The sequence below is a fragment of the Penicillium macrosclerotiorum genome (genome assembly GCF_028827735.1).
Source record: "Penicillium macrosclerotiorum strain IBT 26536 chromosome Unknown utg000007l_segment0_segment0, whole genome shotgun sequence".
Taxonomy (NCBI): domain Eukaryota; kingdom Fungi; phylum Ascomycota; class Eurotiomycetes; order Eurotiales; family Aspergillaceae; genus Penicillium; species Penicillium macrosclerotiorum.
Window position 1 is genome coordinate 1,006,311 of NW_026643086.1, and position 18,966 is coordinate 1,025,276.

The 18,966-nt window shown below is 48.8% G+C and overlaps 8 protein-coding genes across 8 annotated transcripts; 3 read left to right on the forward strand and 5 right to left on the reverse strand.

Annotated features, from left to right (window-relative positions):
• Positions 1–1,097: 1,097 nt before the first annotated feature.
• Positions 1,098–2,272, reverse strand: N7462_007190 (alpha/beta hydrolase; the record flags this gene model as incomplete). Its single annotated transcript, XM_057078908.1, has 4 exons — positions 1,098–1,474; positions 1,530–1,676; positions 1,738–1,990; positions 2,060–2,272. The coding sequence occupies 4 exons, from the start codon at positions 2,270–2,272 to the stop codon at positions 1,098–1,100; spliced, it is 990 nt and encodes a 329-aa protein (XP_056931578.1).
• A 1,467-nt stretch (positions 2,273–3,739) lies between these two features.
• Positions 3,740–4,965, reverse strand: N7462_007191 (FAD-dependent oxidoreductase; the record flags this gene model as incomplete). Its single annotated transcript, XM_057078909.1, has 5 exons — positions 3,740–4,327; positions 4,397–4,500; positions 4,555–4,658; positions 4,709–4,846; positions 4,937–4,965. The coding sequence occupies 5 exons, from the start codon at positions 4,963–4,965 to the stop codon at positions 3,740–3,742; spliced, it is 963 nt and encodes a 320-aa protein (XP_056931579.1).
• Positions 4,966–5,550: 585 nt separating this feature from the next.
• On the forward strand, positions 5,551–6,549 carry N7462_007192 (aminotransferase class IV; the record flags this gene model as incomplete). The annotated part of the gene is made up of 1 exon (XM_057078910.1): positions 5,551–6,549. One exon carries the CDS (start codon positions 5,551–5,553, stop codon positions 6,547–6,549), a length of 999 nt encoding a protein of 332 aa, XP_056931580.1.
• Positions 6,550–8,331: 1,782 nt separating this feature from the next.
• Positions 8,332–9,808, forward strand: N7462_007193 (fungal specific transcription factor domain-containing protein; the record flags this gene model as incomplete). The annotated part of the gene is made up of 2 exons (XM_057078911.1): positions 8,332–8,965; positions 9,033–9,808. 2 exons carry the CDS (start codon positions 8,332–8,334, stop codon positions 9,806–9,808), a joined length of 1,410 nt encoding a protein of 469 aa, XP_056931581.1.
• Positions 9,809–10,477: 669 nt separating this feature from the next.
• On the reverse strand, positions 10,478–15,240 carry N7462_007194 (Zn(II)2Cys6 transcription factor; the record flags this gene model as incomplete). Its single annotated transcript, XM_057078912.1, has 4 exons — positions 10,478–13,608; positions 14,397–14,482; positions 14,553–14,634; positions 14,694–15,240. The coding sequence occupies 4 exons, from the start codon at positions 15,238–15,240 to the stop codon at positions 10,478–10,480; spliced, it is 3,846 nt and encodes a 1,281-aa protein (XP_056931582.1).
• Positions 15,241–15,404: 164 nt separating this feature from the next.
• Positions 15,405–15,692, reverse strand: N7462_007195 (uncharacterized protein; the record flags this gene model as incomplete). Its single annotated transcript, XM_057078913.1, has 1 exon — positions 15,405–15,692. One exon carries the CDS (start codon positions 15,690–15,692, stop codon positions 15,405–15,407), a length of 288 nt encoding a protein of 95 aa, XP_056931583.1.
• Positions 15,693–16,104: 412 nt separating this feature from the next.
• On the forward strand, positions 16,105–16,956 carry N7462_007196 (bZIP transcription factor; the record flags this gene model as incomplete). Its single annotated transcript, XM_057078914.1, has 2 exons — positions 16,105–16,128; positions 16,207–16,956. The coding sequence occupies 2 exons, from the start codon at positions 16,105–16,107 to the stop codon at positions 16,954–16,956; spliced, it is 774 nt and encodes a 257-aa protein (XP_056931584.1).
• A 72-nt stretch (positions 16,957–17,028) lies between these two features.
• N7462_007197 (arsenic resistance protein) lies at positions 17,029–18,396 on the reverse strand (the record flags this gene model as incomplete). Its single annotated transcript, XM_057078915.1, has 4 exons — positions 17,029–17,673; positions 17,737–17,823; positions 17,927–18,069; positions 18,132–18,396. The coding sequence occupies 4 exons, from the start codon at positions 18,394–18,396 to the stop codon at positions 17,029–17,031; spliced, it is 1,140 nt and encodes a 379-aa protein (XP_056931585.1).
• Positions 18,397–18,966: the final 570 nt, after the last annotated feature.

Here is an 18,966-nt window from a genome sequence, read left to right on the forward strand (position 1 = left end):
ATTCCCTCCCTTGCACCAGACCAACCAGAGGTCGTGGTTAGGCCCTAAAAGGAGCTAGGTATCATTAGTCTTCACGATAGAGATAAGAATTAGATATCATTCGTGTGCCACGACGTTTGGGGTATTTCGTCAGCCTAGCCGTGCACTACCAATAGGCAGACCGGGTATCCTTGTCTAGAGAGACAAGAAAGGGACCCGCTGACTTACCCCGGAATGCGGAGAAGCTCGCTTGAATGGGTGAGAGCTATGCATCCAGACCGAACCTTGCATTCTCGGTCCTCCTTTTTTGCGTCCTCGCCTGCTTTTTCGGGAGGTATCCGCGCTATCTTGCCTTCCTAGTTGGGTAAAGGTCGCTGAATTGTTTATCTTCAATAGCTATTGAGTTCTGTCATACTCCCCTTTCAGTCAACGTATCTTTGCCCGGCTATCACCATAGGGGTTGATGTCTTGTGAGATAAACCTGCAATCGAGTTTTTATACCAGTGGCTCACCGGTAGCAGAGCTGTCGACATTTCTGCTTCGGAAAACTCCTGTCCATATTCATGAAGGCTTTGAAATACGTCAAATCTTTCACAGAGCATCTTGTAACATTGAATGAGATTTCACTGTTCTCGATTTCTCAATAGGGTTAATGGAGGGACTCCAGGAGTTTCCCCTTGGTAGTATTCAAATGTTATAAGTAGTTATGTTACTCGTATCAGGGGTGCGCTAATAGAATTAAACGTGTTATCAGGTACCTGGTATGACAAAGGTACCCACCTATGCTGAGCATTTCCTTGTTTGTTTTTTCTTTTTCCCTTACCAATCGAAATGAATTTTATTGTATTCAAATTGAACATTCAAGTTTTCGAATGTTATTCAAGAGGATGACCAATTTCCTACTTGTCTATGAAAATTTCTATATGCCTCTTTCTTTGAATTTCCTCCATTTTCATATCAATCAGGACCTTTAATTGGTCTACGATCCTTGGATTAGACATTCTTACTAATCCGTGTCACCATCTTATGAACCGATTGCAAGGGTTTCGCTCAAGTGCTATTTCTTACATACCAAGGTTAAAATTTCTAGTATTTATGAAGGTCCCTATTCAATCTCACTAATGTGACCGGCTCGACGTAGGTTTAGCCCAAGCACTCGAAGCCATCTTCAATCCATCCCTCAACCAAGGCGCCTCCAGTGTAGCATCCGCATCAAATCCATGGTCGCCATCCTGTATATAAAGCCGAACGTCCACAGTCGGGAATTTTTGTCGCAGTAAAGAGACAAATTTTCGTGATCCATCAGCGGGAACTGCCGAATCTTGTTCACCGTGAAAGATGAAAAATGGCGGCAGCTGCAAGTTACTTGAAACACTCAGCTGCTCAACCCGCTCCATTGGGAACAGGTCGGGGTTTTCTGACCCGAAGAATTCTAAGAAGCGTGCGTTTTGGACAATCGAGAATGCCAATTCCAGCCGTGCAGGCGGGTCCTCGGCTGTTTCGAAAGTGGAACTAGATCGGATGGCAATAAGATGCTCTTCCGATTATACTGTTCGGGAGATTGGACACGCCAACGATTGGCTTCGCGTAAGATTCCGTGTAGAATGGTGCTTTCAGATCCAGCATCGGATAGGCAGCGATGACTCCTTGGATTTCCATCGGGTGACTTAGAGCTAACTGAACCGCCAAGTAACCACCTGGTGTTTTGAAATGTCAATAGCTACTTCTTGAGCTCATAGCCGTTAGGATTACACTGACCAGCACTTTCTCCGAGCATCAAAATTCTTTCCAAATCGGGGATAAGGCGAGAGAGGCCGACCTTTTCCATCGACTGCACCAGACCACCTGCGTGTAGCCAGTCCCAGAAGTCTTCCATATCTTTTAAAATCTCCTCTCCATTTGCCTCAGGTAGAAGCCGGTAGTTTGGGGAGACAATTATAGCCTGAGATCGTAGAGAATAGTTCAAGATCCAGTTTGAGAACCAGGGAGCATAGCGGCTCGATCCAGTTACCTAATAATTTAAAACGCTGGTATGAGAATTCAGCCAGGAAGTGGGAACTTCAGTCAAGTGTTTACTTACTAAAAATCCACCGTGAATGCGCACCATGATCGGGCATTGCGTCACTTCGTCCTTTTCAAGGAGAGCTTTCGGAATGAGAACGTCGGTTGAGACTGCCCCATTGCCTTGTCCAAAGTTCTTGTATTGGGTTTCTATCAACTCAAATGGCTGGAACTTATCGACATTCAGTGAGGATAGTGCGTTTATGAGATCGAAAAAGGTGCTTGGTGACATCTTGTGACACGTGGCTCGACGGGTGCGTTCAGATGGGGCCTCGGGTGGATATCTTCGGGACAGTTGACTAGGAGGATGGATTGAATTTTTGAACTCGACTTTTATATACATGGACCGCTTCAGGCCCACATCAAAATCCGGTCATATGAAGACAGATGGTACGCTCGATTTATTGTCATTTATCTGGAGACTAGCTACCTCTTTTCAAAATCCTTCATTTGCTCGAATGACTCTATCAGTCTATGCCCCAGTATGATCAAATTATTTCACGAGAGTGAGCCTTCTTGATTAAAGGTAGAAGTCTTGGTATTCGTAAGCAACCTTGTATGAAGTTTGCAAGCACTACATAAATAAAAAAAGAGATCAATCAACAGATGCTAGACTAGGGCTGCACCCCTGATGAAGGTGCTTTCTTAAGATGCTTCCTAGTAATCTTGGAAGGGTCGCGTAATTGTATTATACCGTGTTTCTACGCAAATACAGCTTGGAAAGTTTCCGGGACCCATAGCACGGAAGTTGTAGCAATCCTCTGGGAACCCTGAGATCTTTCCATCAAGTAATGAAACCGGGATTTCCTATGTCCAATGTCAAACAACTCCGGTCCATTGATTATGCACCTATGGGACTAGGAGGGAATTCACGTCGGCAATGGTATCTGCGGAGATAGCCTGGGAGGTGAGGAGTGAGTTTATCAACGATTTCCTTTTGGGGAAATCTCGGCTTTTAGCATTATTCCCAATGGGGAAACCGAGTTTAACGCTATGTGACCCTTGGGTTAGCCCTTTGGACCCACTTCAAATGGAAACAGACATGTGCAAGTTACACAAGAGTGTATGTGTCAAGCCGACATAAACAGAGTTTCAGTTTACGTAGGGTTTATTGCCCCACATATAAACCAAAAATTTCTAGGTATCGTGATGAGCTGCGTCCTCGTTACACAACGAGGCTAGAAATCACGTCAAACGATAGAAATACCAGGTTAGCAAAAATTCATAGTTGGTAGGCCTAGGATAATGACTCAGAATGTACACCGACTGCATGCTCTGAGTCTATATGAGGCTCACTCTTTTCGCGAGCAAGAATGTGGAACTGGCAATTGGAGGCTTAGTATTTTCTATAGAATATCTTTCGGCTTCTTGTTATCTTGCTATCTCGTTACCCTCAGCCCCGCAGGGTTGGAATGATAATTAATTTTCATTGATGTTTTTCGGGCTTTGTTTGACATGTATGAGGCTAAAGGCAAGATATAGGAAATTGCTTCATTTGACAGGCTTTGATAAATACACAGAGGTTGATTACTAGTTTTCGAACTTATAGTCTGCTTCTAGCACTGAGATGAGCTTACAGCATTGCACGTAGACCGCAAACGTCATCGATCAAAGCTACTGTAGCTTTTGCACAGCCATATGAGGACTGGTACCCAGCACCACCAGCACCATAGTTATGAACTACCCACAGTCCATCCATTCATTCCTTCTCAATTCTGGTGCCTCCCTCTCGGATAGGTCGAAGCCCTACCCCATGTCTGATAATATCCAAATACTCAATACCCCTCCCATCTGTTAGTGAAGGGCACATCTTGACAGCACGCTTCATGATGCGAATTGCCAGGTTCGGATCGGGCTGTGATTCCCAGTTGCCCTTCTGGTACGACCAGCCGAGAATAGTGCCACCTCCAGCAGCTCTTTTCATTACGTAGCAGGCTTCGCCGTCTTCATCGTCGGTTCCGGACACATCCAGCATCTTGTCTGCTTCATTTCGGACGACCACGATCTGTCCACGTGCGGGTATAACAGAACTATCTTCCACGCCGCCGAGCTTGGAGGCCATCAGACCTGTGCAGTTAACCACCAGGTCCACCTTCCCAGCTGGATGCACACCAGGTAGTGATGCGTCGCCGATATGCCTGTAAATAGCGCGCTTGAACACAACACCATTTCTCAGACACTGAGAAACAAGCCAGGGGAGGTAATTCGCTGTGTTGATGCACACCGAGGTAAAGATGGTAGCCGAGTCTATGCCGGGGCCAAGTGATTCTTTGGGTAGGGTCCGGAACTGCGATAGAAAGATTGAGCTCAGCACAGCCCTTCTCATAACTATCGACCATTGAGGAGTTTAGCTTACATTGGGGACGACTTTGGAAAACCAGGGATTCGGGGACAAAAGCTCAGCAAACCAATCTGCGGTCGCAGAGCCAACATCTTTGGCACGGCTATGAATTTCACAGTCTATATTCAAAATTTTCATTGATGGTCAGTCGCATCGTGAAAGGTTACACTCACCTTGGAAATGGACACCAGCCTCGGGGTGGTTTTTGGCGAGATCCGCCAATGGTCCCCAAGTGTCCTCGTCCCACTTCGCAGCTTCAGTTCCACCAACCGAGACACTGATTGTTGTGTTAGAGAGATTCATTGGGTATGTCGGGGGTAAACCGACGGCATGTAGTTTGCACCAGCCCACGGGGATGCGTATTCGATGTCGTAGTCGCCGGGCATATGTTTGGCAGCGACCACGATCTTGTAGTCCGGCTTGCGGGAAAGCAAGAGGGCAGTTGTAAGTCCTGCCACTCCAGCACTGTTGAATTGAAGATATTAACAACGATTTTCCACATCGTTTACATGTATTTCCGGCCGGTGAGAGGCGGTAATGTGGGATGGTGCTCACCCAATAATGACAATATTCTTTTGAGACATGTTGGGATCTTCCAATTTTTTTCGTATTTTAAATCCCGATACCTGTGCAAGAAAGAAAATCTCCAGAGAAAAGTAGACAAGAAATTGGCAGAGTTACGAGACTCTGGTTGATTTAACCAACTTACTTCCGCGATCGGGCCACGCTACTCCCTTCGTTTTGATGGTGTTTTCAGATCCCGCTGTGTCGGTTTATCTTACTTCCAAGTTGTCTTACTTGGTAGAATTTGGAAATATGACGGTAAAACTGATACACCCAAGTCCTGGGGTTCCACGGCATAAATACCGGGGTTCACAACCTTGGAAGGGGTCCCTGCAAGTGAAAATTGCCCGATCGGGAAGGCGAGGGTCTCCTCACAGTACTGTGTTAGTACTGTGGTTCCTGTTATTCTCTACTAAGATACCCCAGGCTATCACTCTTGCTTGCCTTCTTCATATTTCTTATGGATTAGATTGCTTGGCAGCTGCGGGTGGAACTGAGTCTCTCCAAGATACTTAAATGTGCATGCTGAAAGCCATCTCGGTCAGGTCTTTCAGGTCTTTCACTCCAACTCAACACTGTTCCTCCAATCAGATACCTTTTTCATCATGTCTACTATGCAAAGTTTCTTCGCCTCCTATGATGCGCGTCAGAAAGTGCTTGCATCAAGCACCAACCCTTTCGCCAACGGTGTCGCGTGGGAGGAAGGAGAATTGGTCCCTCTGCATGAGGCGCGCATCCCTATCCTTGACCAAGGATTCATGCATAGTGATCTTACATACGATGTTCCTTCCGTCTGGGACGGACGTTTCTTCCGCCTCGATGATCACATCACCCGATTAGAGGCAAGCTGCAACAAACTACGTCTGAAGTTGCCGCTCCCCCGTGAGGAGGTAAAACACACCCTTGTGGAAATGGTCGCGAAGAGTGGAATTCGCGATGCCTTTGTCGAGATCATCGTTACCCGCGGTCTCAAGGGAGTTCGAGGTACCAACCCAAAGGACATTCGCAACAACCTCTATATGTTCATCCAGCCATATATGTGGGTGATGGAGCCCGAAGTACAGCCAGTCGGTGGCAGCGCAATCGTTGCGCGGACTGTTCGCCGTGTGCCGCCAGGATCGATGGACCCGACTGTTAAGAACTTGCAATGGGGGGACTTGACTCGCGGTCTTTTTGAGGCTGCGGATCGAGGCGCCACATATCCTTTCTTGACCGACGGCGACACCAACCTCACTGAGGGATCCGGTTTCAATATCATTCTTGTGAAGGACGGTGTTCTGTACACCCCCCAGCGTGGTGTTCTTGAGGGCGTGACGCGCAAGAGTGTTATTGACGTTGCGCGAAGCAACGGCCTGGAGATTCGAGTTGAGCTTGTGCCTGTACAGATGGCCTATGATGCAGATGAGATCTTCATGTGCACTACCGCCGGTGGCATCATGCCCATCACCAATCTGGATGGCAAGCCTGTGAATGATGGCAAGCTCGGTCCAATTACGAAGAGGATCTGGGACGGATACTGGGCCATCCACTACGACGATGGTTATAGCTTCGAGATCGACTACAAGGATGGTCAGAAGAGTACTACCAGTGGATTTGCTCAATAAGATGATTGGAAGAATGAATGGCTACCTGTGATAGAGTTTTCAATAGTGCTCTTTGGTTGCAGATGGTCCTAGCCACCCGCAGTGTGAGAGGTGATTTGTCTTGTTTCCAGTGTTCCTGTAGTAATTTCATTCTCAACGACCCAGGGGTTGGAGGCTCTTGATTCAAGAGGATAGTTGAAGTTCGTAAAAAGAAAAAAGTGGGATTTATTAATGAATTATTGATCAGATCATATTTGGAATTTACAAGCCCAAAGCAGCAAATGGGGGTGTTTTTAGCCATTCTCTGCAGTCCGAAAACATGCCTGGTCCAATGCTCGACCCAGCACGCGTACGCCTGTCCAGGAACTACTAGGTCATACTAAGAGAATTATTGTTATAGGAGTATCAAAGAAAGGTAACTAATAGCCCAGCTAAGAGGGTTAATACGGTACGTCGTGTAATCGGACGTGATTGTCACCTACTCTCACCTACTCTTACACGCTCTTACTCTATCTATTGCGCACTCACCCTAATCACTCAAGCCATGGATACTGGAGCGGATTCGTCAACAATCTACTTGATTCTACTTTAGAATCTGTCTAATACATACGACCACAGGGTGTGGAGAACAGGGCTTCCCGTCCGCTCAGCCGTACTTAAGCCACACGCCGGCAGGTTAGTAGTTGGGTGGGTGACCACCAGCGAATCCCTGCTGTTGTATGTTTTTGTTTTTCATTTCGAACGGCCGGGAATGAGCCTGTCCATCTGATTTACTTTTCGAGGGCCGAGGGTTGGCGGAAAGCGGATATTTCAAAAAGCCGCTCCCCCGCCTCGAAAATTCCCGCTCCAAATTCCCGCAGGTCCACTTAGTTCACACATCAACATCATGAACAACCGGAGGCCATCGAGAAGTCGACGTAGTCATGAATATGAATTCCAGAGGACATACAAAGCATGTACTCCATGTGCGCGACGGAAGGTGAAGTGTGAGCCTGGAGATGATCATAAATGTCTCCGATGCACCAAAAAGCGAATTGATTGTGTCTTTACATCAAAAAAGCCATGGTCTCGAAGTCCCAAAGATGTGCCTTCAAGAGAAAGGAGGCTTACGGATGATGGGGAAGCTATACAGAGGTAAGATCACATATCAATCTTGGTATCCTTGCTAACCGTAGTAGATCGCCATCAGAAACCTATCAGCAATCTGGGACGAAGCAAGGAGGTCTGCCTACATCTATCTTGCAGAAAGTGGTCTCAAATAATAACGATGCCATGAACATACTTTACGAAGCCGTGGCCCTTGAAGAAGGCCATGATATCCAAAATAATGACCAAAGTGCTAGGCCTGGTTTATGCATTCCAAGAACATTAAACGACACAGATGCGCTTCGTATCTGGAATGCTTGTCGTTTTGTCAAGATGGGATGGTTCACAGCCCATGAAGCGATGCAACTCGTGGATCTGTAAGCCAGAGACTTTATCTAGGGAAGTGGTAGTAATGCTAACCAGGAAAGATTCTTCATAAACATGAGTCCTCTGTCTCCGATACTGACCGACTTTTTTGCAACAAAAACGAACCAATTCTACTTGGTGACACAGGAGCCGATGCTTTGTTGCACCATCCTCATGATATCTTCTCGCCATCACACATTGCCTGGAGTTGGAGGCTGCACTCGGGCGTTCTTTATCCACCAAAGGCTCTGGCAACACTGTCAACATATCCTTATGCGATTGACTCTGGGGCAGGAGAAGATATCTAAAGCGAAGACTAGGAATATCGGAAGCATAGAAGCATTATTACTGATGTCTGAGTGGTTCCCTAGAATCTTACAGTTTCCACCTGAGACTGATGGCTGGGACTCGGATTTCATTATGACGAACTTGGATGGTAGAGACCCTCCATTGCCTATGGAAGAGATACCGGTGTCAGATAGTTGGAAGCAACATGTTGTCGAGCCGACAAAGCGATTCGAGCGCATGTCATGGATGGTTCTCAGCTGCGCACTAGCACTCGCACACGAATTGGGTGTGTTTGACAGCAATTCTCACATTCCATTGCCCAATGACCTGGTCGGTGCTGATGCTGAGAACTACCTGGAGCATCTTGAACTTCGGCGTCAACGATTACCGAATCTGCTTTTTGTTTTTATCAACGCATTATCTTCGAGGATCGGTTGTACTTCTCTTATGCCATCAGATACAGTCTTGCCATTGCCGGATATTTCACTACTACGGAGAGACAGGAAAAGTAGGGAGTGGCTTGCTTTCATGAAATCGTGGACTGAGTTGACCAAGCTCACTACTTCAATCATGAATACACTTTTCCCTCTTATGAACACAGCTTTGGCTAGCGGATCAGCAGGTACCTTTCTGTCGATTCTGGATCAGAAGCAGACATTACTAGCTGATTGGCGACAACGAAACCTCGCCGTTGCAGGTAGGCTGGCTCAATTTGACAACTATTTCGATACGTAATAACAAAACCTCTGCTAACCGCAACAAAGACACTGAGCTTGGCTATGCAAACATCCTGTTTATTGAGCACCAACATCTTCGAGTCCTCATCAATAGTATTGGAATGCAACTCGTACTGAGGCGCGTTCTTTCACAGATAAGTCTGTACGGCGGCTCCACGATCGATCACTTCTTTGTGGAAAAGGCCAGAGAGCTTAACATGACCTCACGTGAGTACGGCTTCATTGAAGACGTTATTCAGGGCTGCTGTCAAATTCTGGAGAGAATCACGAGTCTTGGCGATTCGGGTACTTTGTATTTCTCTCCGATGAGGATATTGTTTCGAACTATTAGCGCTTCTATATTCTTGATGAAGGCTCTTGCTCTTGGAGTCCGTCAGAGCAAGTTACAGGAAGCTCTAAGAATTCTTGATCAGGCGATCGCTGCCTTGCAGGAGAAAAGTCAAGACGACGTCCATCTGAAACTCCAGTATGCCACTCTTTTGCAATCGCAAGCTGCACGCCTTCGAGGTAGTTTGGTATCTTCACAGCCAACAACTGGCCCTTCTCAACCGGTATCAGAGATGGCGAATAGGCATGTGCCCCCCATTGAGATATCCACTGATATGAACCAGCCTTCTGAAGCGGATGTTCAGACCTTTTTTGAACTTCCTACCCACGAGTCGATGGATTTCGATGTCAATGAATGGCTATATCTACCTTTCGATCCGTCAATGGCTCCATTTGGTGAAGCCGAAGGGGAATTCGGAGCTCGTCTGGATGGAGTTGACTTGGATCTGAACTTTTTATGGCAACTACCTCCATAGTTTGTTTCGTGACTCTATTTTCTTTCCCTTTTTGATATGTATAGTCTGGAACAGAAAGTTAAAATACTCAGCGAATATTGTCAATACCGATGACTGGTTTGAATATCAGCGTCTAAAAGTGCCCTGTAAGAGGATACTGATATATCGCATGAAAGAATCCAAAATTTCTTTCCAACGAATCACTCAGCATTCATGGATGATCGGAGAGCTATATCTAGGGAGCAGATAAACATACGTAGTTATTAACCACCTGCCACTAATCGGCAAGTCTGAGCCCGAGCTTGCATCTATCCAGTGAGGCCAAACCCGAGGGCCCTCAGGTGGTAGTAACCCAAGCAAAGCCTTGCCTAGTAGCTACGAAAGTGTTGCCGTGTCTAAATAGAATATGGACCTCACGAAAAAGCCGGTGATCTCTATTATAGATACGTAATGGATATGACAGTGAGTGGACACTTATATACATTCAAAATAGATCATCGCGATTACTCCGGGCTTTTGACAGATTTAATCCCAGTGCAGAGGGAAAGGGGAAATGCAGGCCTGCCAGCCTAGCGAAATCCAAGATCAAAAATCCGACTCATAATACACACTATTAAACACCACGTCTCGGTCGTTGAAAAAGAAAAAAATAAGCAGACGGATCATGCAGTATCTACTAAATAGCCAATATTACGTGGCTGGTCCCATATCTGGCCCGCCTAGGCCCAGGTCATAAGCACTTAATGACATACCTCCACCAGGTAGGGCTGGCATATTGCCACCAGGGACTGGGGCCGAGGTTGGACCCCCGCCAACAGGCTGGGCATTTGAGCCTGGTGCCAGTGGAGGATTGGCGCTGCCGACAGGGTCAAGGTTGAAGGGCAGGAACCATGCGCTGGGCTGGTAGAACTCGCCTGTTCCAGCGGGCGCGCTTGGATCAAGGTGACCAGTAAAAAGAGACTGATCTGCACCCCGAGTGTCAACGCCATTGACAGGTGGCGGCGGTGGTGGTGGCATTGGGGAATTGCTCGTTGGGACGAAGGAGGTGGGATCAAAATCAGAAAATGAACCATATACAAATTGCCGATCCAACTGGGGCAGCTGATCTGGAGGGATGCTGAAGTCGAACGGGGACTGGCCAAATGGCATAGGTCGGTTCTGAGAATATAGTGATGGCTGAGGGAATGCACTTCCTGGAACACCAGGGGTATTTCCCATGGCAACATCCATAGACGTCGGGGATTGGTCCATACTTGGAGTTCCGTCAGATAATTTGCTGTTCTTTCGAGAGCGAGACTTGCGAGGCAGAGCAGGCTGGGGTGTTGGCGATAAACTGGCGAAGAAATCTTCCACACTCTGAAGATCGGGTTTTTGACCCATCACAGCATCCTCTCCTGTCTCTTTGTGGCGAGTGTCAGGATCCTCCCAGTGTACTCTTGACACGCCGTGGGGGTACTTGTCAAACCAATCGCCGTATTGGAACATAGGCGCCAAGCTGGTGCCATTCTGGGTGGCTACAGAGCCCTTGATAGCTGCATCAGCAAATTGTCGATATCGGTCTTTGGCACTTTCCACCATATAGTGGAACATGCCCCAGTACTTCTTCATTTTATTGAGGTAGCGGTAGGTGTGCCGCAAGTTTTCCTTTGACCGTGCCTCAAGTTGCACATTCTTGGAGAAAATACCCCAGATATGTACGGTACTCGCGGTGTACGCACAATAACCCGCGAAAGGAACGGTCAGAGGATAGGCAGATGCGCGGTCAAAAAGTACTGAAATGTGGTGGGCGGCCTCTACTGCTGCCCGACCAGCGTTGCTGAGGAACGGCTTGGGCATATCACGGGGAGGCCGGCCTCCAGGAGACAAGGGGATGGCGAACTGGTTCAGGAATAGCATGTTCTGGTGTATAATGATGTGGAGAAACAAAAACTGGTTCGCGATCTTCTCTGCTGCGTGAATTTGGAGATTCTCGTATGTGAATGTGAGATTGCTGGGAAGAGAACCAGAGAATTCTTCGATCTGGCGCTTCAGTCGCATGTACCCAGACTCTGGATGCCAAAGCGGCGAGGAGTCTTTCCTCTTTCCACCCAGGTTCAGATAATCGACAATGCGACCCCAGATGACAATAGCACGGATGATATAGGCAGACACGCCCATGTTCTCCTTGGCATTGGATAGTTGTCCAGAATCCTCAGGTGATGGGTTCGGGACATCTCCATCCAGATCTTCGGTGGGACCAGGGATTTCCATTTGGAAATGAGTCTCCTTGATGGGGAGTTGAATCTGGAGGAATTTCTCATTTCCAATTGGTGGCCGTTGACTGCCGGAGGAGTTATACCGATCCATCAGGAAACATGCCCACATGGTTCGCCGCCGGATTTCGCGATCTGTGAAGCTCATTTGGGAATTGGATCCGTTATTCTGTTGTTGGCTGAGCAATTGATCGCTCTCTAGTTCTTGATGAAGCTGAAGAGCATACGCCATTCTCAAAGCCTGGCCACCAAACGACCAACTTCGCCCACCATGGCATGTTCCAAACTCATGCAGTCCAAGAAGTAGAAATACGGTTAAAATGGTAATATTTGGCTCATCGTGTCGACTGAGAGCAATAGCCGCCGCTGGGTTGGCCCAGTTCTCTCCGCGCAGAAAGGGGGGTTCGGAGTTGAGCTGCGGATGGGTAGAAAATCGAGCAGAGGCCGCGCACACAGCAAGAATGAGGACCGGGGGAACTGTGCCTGCCTTCAGCCGTCGCATAAAGCTCGGTTTATGTAAGAGGAGATAAGACTGCCCATAAACGCAGTCAAAGAAGACCTCTGCCAGATGCTCTTGGATTTCGAGAGAGGGCAAGAACTCTGCGCCCTCGGTCAGGAGGCCGGTGCCATCCGTTGACTTAAAATCGCGATTCATGGGGAGAGTCTCGTGTGGTGGGCGACGCTCTTGTCGCGTCCAATTTTCCATTTCTGTCGCAAACGCTTCGTCGGCACTACGCTTTTTCTGAGTTTTCGAGGGTTGCCCTGGCGCCGCGGGCTTCACGACCGATCGTCCAATCGAGGCCATATCCCTGGTCTCGTCCTTGGGGATGGTCTTGATTACGCGATCTTCCATACGCTTCAGTCGCTTGTCCAGCATGGCCATGTAATCTGTCCGCGGTGCGGCTTTCCTCGTAGTGACTTTATATACGCAGGGGATTCGCGAGCGAGTGCAGTGCTTGCAGGCAGGCTTCTCGCCCGAGCACCGGATCTTCTTCCGACGACAGGCGATGCAGGCCAGCGGGAGTCGCTTCCTCTCCTTCCCGGCCTTGGTTTTCATTTCACTCCAGGCCGGTTTGCCGTCCTTGTCGAGTGGGCCCGTGCTGGGGGCTCCAGCGGCATCATCTTGCGCGGCATCATCGCGCTGGTTGTCTAGGGCGCCGTTGTCGGCTCCCGTCGCGGGGTCGGCGGTTTGTGTGCTCCCGGGGTCGCGGGAACTTGCATGACTCTGGGTCTCAAAATCGTCTAGTAGCGCTGTCGAATCCTCCTGGCCTAAACTAAAGCTAGCACCAGAAGTCTTCAAGGGTGAATCGTCGGAGTCGGGAGGGATCATGACGGGTGCGGGTACCCCAGGACCGAGGCCCCAAGCATCGTTCGGAGTGACCGGGGCGGGTTTGAATCGGAACTTCCTGTCGGGAGGAAAGGAAGAAATTTCAGGGGATCCAAATGGCTCCAGACGTTGGGAAGCAGGGCGGTTGCGGCGGGATAATTTGGGGTCGAGGAAGAAGTGAGGAGAATGAAGGAATATGGGGAAAGGTTCAGCGGCGAATGGCGGCTTGGCAAGAGCGTCCACTGGCAGCGCCCATATTACGGAGCTGCGTTGTCCTCCCTCGTGGGATCAGATGAAGCGACGAATGAAAACCCGGAGTCTTTTCAGCCACTGCTGTCGTCCTCACCTCGCTACAAGATCACTAGAAAGAATAGGAGTGCAGCGCAGGGGGGCCTGTGGATTTGCGCTTAGGTTACATACGTCCGAACTCGGTTATGATCACATCATTTTTCTCTGCGCCTCCACAGGAGGAGCTTCTAGTAGATCCTGGTGGGTTTCATACATTTATTGATTTGCAGAGAGTCTCAGAACCATTGGCAAAACTATTTGAAAGCTCGGGACTGCATCCTTTGGCGGGCTATGCACTGTGCATATATCGGCCCCTCGAGGTCCCCAGGTCGCAGCTCCCTGCCGCACCTTCGGGCCGAACCACAATGTAGCACCATCGATCGCTTGGCATCTGGCCTGACAATTGCTCCGGAATATTTGCAGTCGAGATAGATTAAAACCCACTCAAATGGACTAAAAGCTCCCGAAATATTGGGGAAAAAAATAGAAATAACTAAAAAAAAACAGAAATCTCATTTGGTTAATCAGTGCACAGCAGGTCTCTCCGTCAACGCCTCGAGAGAACCAAGGTATCAATCAAAACATGCTGCATAGAACGATTTCATAGTCTCGTGCCCCCCAAAGAAACACAAGTCAACAGAATCTGGAAATATAACATGGTCATACACCCTCTCGTGAAGCACCAAAAACTTCCAACAGATCCCGCGCCTGGGCATTTACGATGATTTCGGACGCCCGGGACGGCGCGGCGAGGTCTGCTCCAAGGAGTTGAGGATTTCGTCGCCCAGGATATAGACATTATAACTTGGGAAAACAATCCAAAGGCCACTGAGCACAGAAAAGAACATGAATTAGTGACAGGAGAACAAGGAACTCGTCTGTACGGGACTAAACTCACTTGGGAATGATCCACAAGAAGATAAGGGTGGCGGCGTCATTGTGTCCGACGTTATCAAACCCTGAGAAAACTTCGTTCAGCCCTATTGGTGGTTAGCGCCATGAACAATCCCAAAATGACCACAGAGGAGCAGGAACGAACAGTAAAGGACGGTCTTGCTGAGAGTCATCACAGAGGCGGTGAACGCGACGAGCAGTGCGACGGCGCCAGTGCGGCCCGCGACGACCTTGTTTCCCGTCAGCAGCCACATGAAGCCCTTCTTGAGCTTCTGTGCGCCGCGGCCGGTGGTCACTGTCGCGCCGTACCGGTATACAGTGGCCAGGTAGTAGATGTAAGCCAGGGTCTCAACCACATTCATGACGGTCTGCGCGGCGGTGAATCCATTGCGCGCGTTGAAGGCGGGCCAGCCATAAATGTAGTCGACTGTTCCATACAGCGCATAGGGGGTCCAGATGGGCGAGTGCAGTCGGCCACCTGGCATACTATGCGGTCGCAACAACACATAGCTTGCATCCCATATGACCAAGGGAACCGAGGCCATGAGCCAGATGGTCAGCGCGGCACTCGGGGTATGGACCCATTTGCGCGCAGTGCCGTTGGTGGTGGGCGCAGGCGACGACCTCGCCAGCTCCTTTGCGGCTTTCTCAGGCGAGGGGAAATCGCGGGGATGGTGTCGCGTGGAGACCATGATGGATTAGAAGCGGCTCACGGGTAATGGAGGAAGCGCAGGGTCGCCAAGTCTGGGAGGAGCGAGTCGCGCGGTCAGTGAACAGAACAGGGGAGGAGACAAGCCACAGCGTGGAAATGTGCAAGACTGGAGTTCATTCGGACCCGAGTAGGAGAATGAATACGCTAGTTTCGCTCTGGCGCCCGAGAGGAAACAGAAATGGGGGCTGCATGCCAGCCGATCCAGTTCGCCTGCGTCTGACGGCCAGTGACGTCGTCCGAGCTGGTCGTTTGCGGGCGAGTCATGAACGCTTTGGGCGAAGATTTGCCTTCCAGCCCTCGAACCCCGTCTGCATTGGAGCCCGAATCTGGAAGCTGGCCAAGCGGGAAAGGGTGATCAAGCTGGCTCCGATGGATACCGTAGGATGGATCTGGGCCATCCTTTAGCGTGTGCTTGGGGAGTATAGACGGCATTCTTTACCCCAGAGGGCTCGTGCGTCCCCTCGGAGTCCATCCAATCGGCGCAATTAACCCCTTGTTCCCCCTTGCCGGGAAAAAAAAGAAGAGGCGCAATATCATTTCATACTATCCTCTTCAGGAGTCGGAAAATCAATCCAAGTGAGCTTCTGGTTTTATAATCACGTTTTCCCTCTGAGAGGATCTGCAGTTCCTCATGGCCGCAGCGCCTCGTTTGTTTGGTCGTTGGCGCCTGAGAAAACAGGCATGAAAAGGGCACGTGATGCCAAAGCCACAGCGAAGAAGCTTTTGGGAAGACTTCCAGGAGATATGGACTGGTTGACGACGAGACCAAGCTCTGTGGTGCTCACAGATTGTCTCTGACAACACCATCAACTTCCTTTCCCGGACCTGGGAGGTTTAGTTGACAATGGAGCCGGAAACTAGCCAGAAGGTGTGTCGTTCATGCTCTCACCAACCGCCACCCCCTCAACCACCGATGAAAAATTCTGGAGCCTAATTGCTTCTCAAGCATCTCGAGCGTCTTGCCCGGGTACGGGAGAACCAGCGCAAGAGTCGCGCACGAAAGCAGGATTATATTCGAGAACTAGAGCAGAAATTAGCCTCGTCCAATAAAGAAGCTCAGCAGAAAGATATCGAGCATCGCTTGGAGGTCCAGAAAGTGCAAGCAGAGAATCGGCAGTTGAGGACGCTCCTGGGATCGCTGGGAATTTCACCAGAGCTGGTTCAACAGTATCTGCAGTTAGCAGACCAAGGAGCTTCTGCAAATCGAAAAGTCGCAATTCCAGCAGTTCATCGATTGACAGAGCTACCCTCTATAGCGCCATATACTGATCCAACCCCACAGCCAAATTGCAATCCCCAGGTCGCATCGAGTGCATGCAGTGCCGCCACTACAGAGTTACCCGTTACAGTTGACTCTCGTGAAACTTGCGAAAGCACCCCGACCGAGACAGAGATGAAAGATTCCCAAGAGCCACAGTCACCAGTTCAACCACCAAAACAGACGCTTCCATCACTCTGCAAATGTCCATCAAATACCAAGGAATTATCCCCTACAACTAATGAGGATGTTCTCAATACGACGCTTTGCAGCATGGCTGAACAATTGATTGAGCAATACAACACGCAAGGAGTTGATATCGAAGAGATTCGGGGACGCCTTTGGGCTGGTTTCCAAGCAGGCGCCTCTGGAAACGACTGTCGAGTTGAGAACCAGATGCTATTTCAAGTATTGGATGAGATTAGCAACAACATTTGATTGCTTGCTTCATGCTATGCGGAGTCCATTACTAATATATCTGGTCCGGCCTACCGCCCCTACCCCAACATTCTACCAATGACGCCGCTTGCCATACCACTTCACCACATATACCAACATTAGCAAAACCGGTACCTCCACCAACGGCCCAACGGTGGCCGCCAAGGCCTGGTTGCTGTCCGCGCCAAAGGTCGCGATCGCCACAGCGATCGCCAGCTCAAAGTTGTTACTCGCCGCCGTGAAGCTTTGTGTGCAGGACAATTCGTACCCAAAGCCAAATCGTCGAGTCACCATTAGAGTGGCTAAAAAGATCACCGAAAAGTAGACGACCAAGGGGGCCGCCACCCGGACCACGGACACGATTTGATGTACCACTTGTTTGCCCTGCGATGCGAATAAAACCAGAATCGTGAACAGCAAGCCGATGAGTGATAGTGGACTGATCCACGCCACAAATTTCTCGTCGTACCACTTTCCTCCAAGTGTAGTGCGCAGGCTGAGACGAGTCACGATCGCAGCGCCCAGCGGGATACCAAGAAAGACGCCAACGCTTTTGGCGGCGAGAGAGTAACTGAGCGTGATGTCGTCATCGCTGATAACTTGGATGAAAAATATAGCCAAGGGGGCAAATAGCACCATCTGTAGCACAGAATTGATCGCTACCAGGATCGCGCAGAAATCTCCATCTCCACCTGCCAGTCCAGTCCAAATAAGCACCTTAATTTGGTTCACTACCATTAGAACCTATCATGTTATTATCGGTATAGTAGTAGAACATACCATTGCGATACATCGCGCAATTCCCACAAGAATTAAACCTTCTCGTAGCTCTCTCTGATCTGGAAGGAACGCCCAAGCCAATGCGAGCTGGGATTGCAGTTAGCAAATACAATCTTGGAAAAACGGTTCTTCCATTTTGTTTCTTGACTCAATAATCCCAAATCACTCTTTTCGCCTATTAGAGACATACCATAAAGAGAGGTGCCACAATCCAATTCACGACTATGCTGAAACCAATTTGGACCCAGAGTGCCTTCGTACGAAATGATCGATGCAGCGTTTCAAAGCGAACCTTGCACAAGATTGGGTACATCATAACCAACAGACCAACAGCTGAAAATAATCATCGTTAGATCATCTTGTCTCCGTCCAGACCTACTAGACAGCAAATTTACCTATGGGTACAGATACACCCACGAACTTTCCTTTCTCCAGTACCTCTCCTGTATTCGGCACAAAGTTGCCTAGAATGATTCCAATTGCCATAGCCAAGAAAATCCAGATGGCGAGAAAGCGGTCCAAGATTCCAAGCTGTTTAAAAGCTGACAGCTGCTTCGTCTCTGCATGACAACTAACATCCGTGCCATTCTCACTCGACTTCACGTCTGGAAGATGGTCATTATTTCCGATTGAAGGCGTATTGGCTTCCAGGTCAGCCATGCTGAGTCCCTGAATTTCTGTCAAACTTTGAAAATTTTCGGTGGATACATGAAAAACCCCATCGTCTTTTATTGAGCTTTCATTCAGACCGCATTTACTACAGCTTTTGGTATGTCACCGGAATCAGACCAATCATGTTGCGTGGGTGACATACGTTGCGCAGATCACGTGGTTTATTTTCGATCATGTTAACTAGTGTCACTCCCCTAGTTTAGTTAACTAATCAGTTTATCAGTCCCTTCTGTAGGAAAATAGGATTTCAAATTACCAACACCTCAGCTTCGTATGCACCAGATAAGGATCAAAAACACACTGTGATATGTAAGAAGATAGCGAACTAAATCAAGGGGCGGACAACAAACTACTACACCGTCACTTATATCTAATCTAGAAATATAGCTATGATCAGAAAACTAAGGCTGCTGAGTAAAAGCTTTTTTTCTTCTTCAAAATTGGCGTATCTGAAGTCGATTCAGCCATTTTGCCTATCCAGGATCTTGCCTTGAGGCGTTGTGGAAACCTGATGAGAGGGGCTGGGAACAATCATCTTGATCTGGTTTTGGCTTGCCA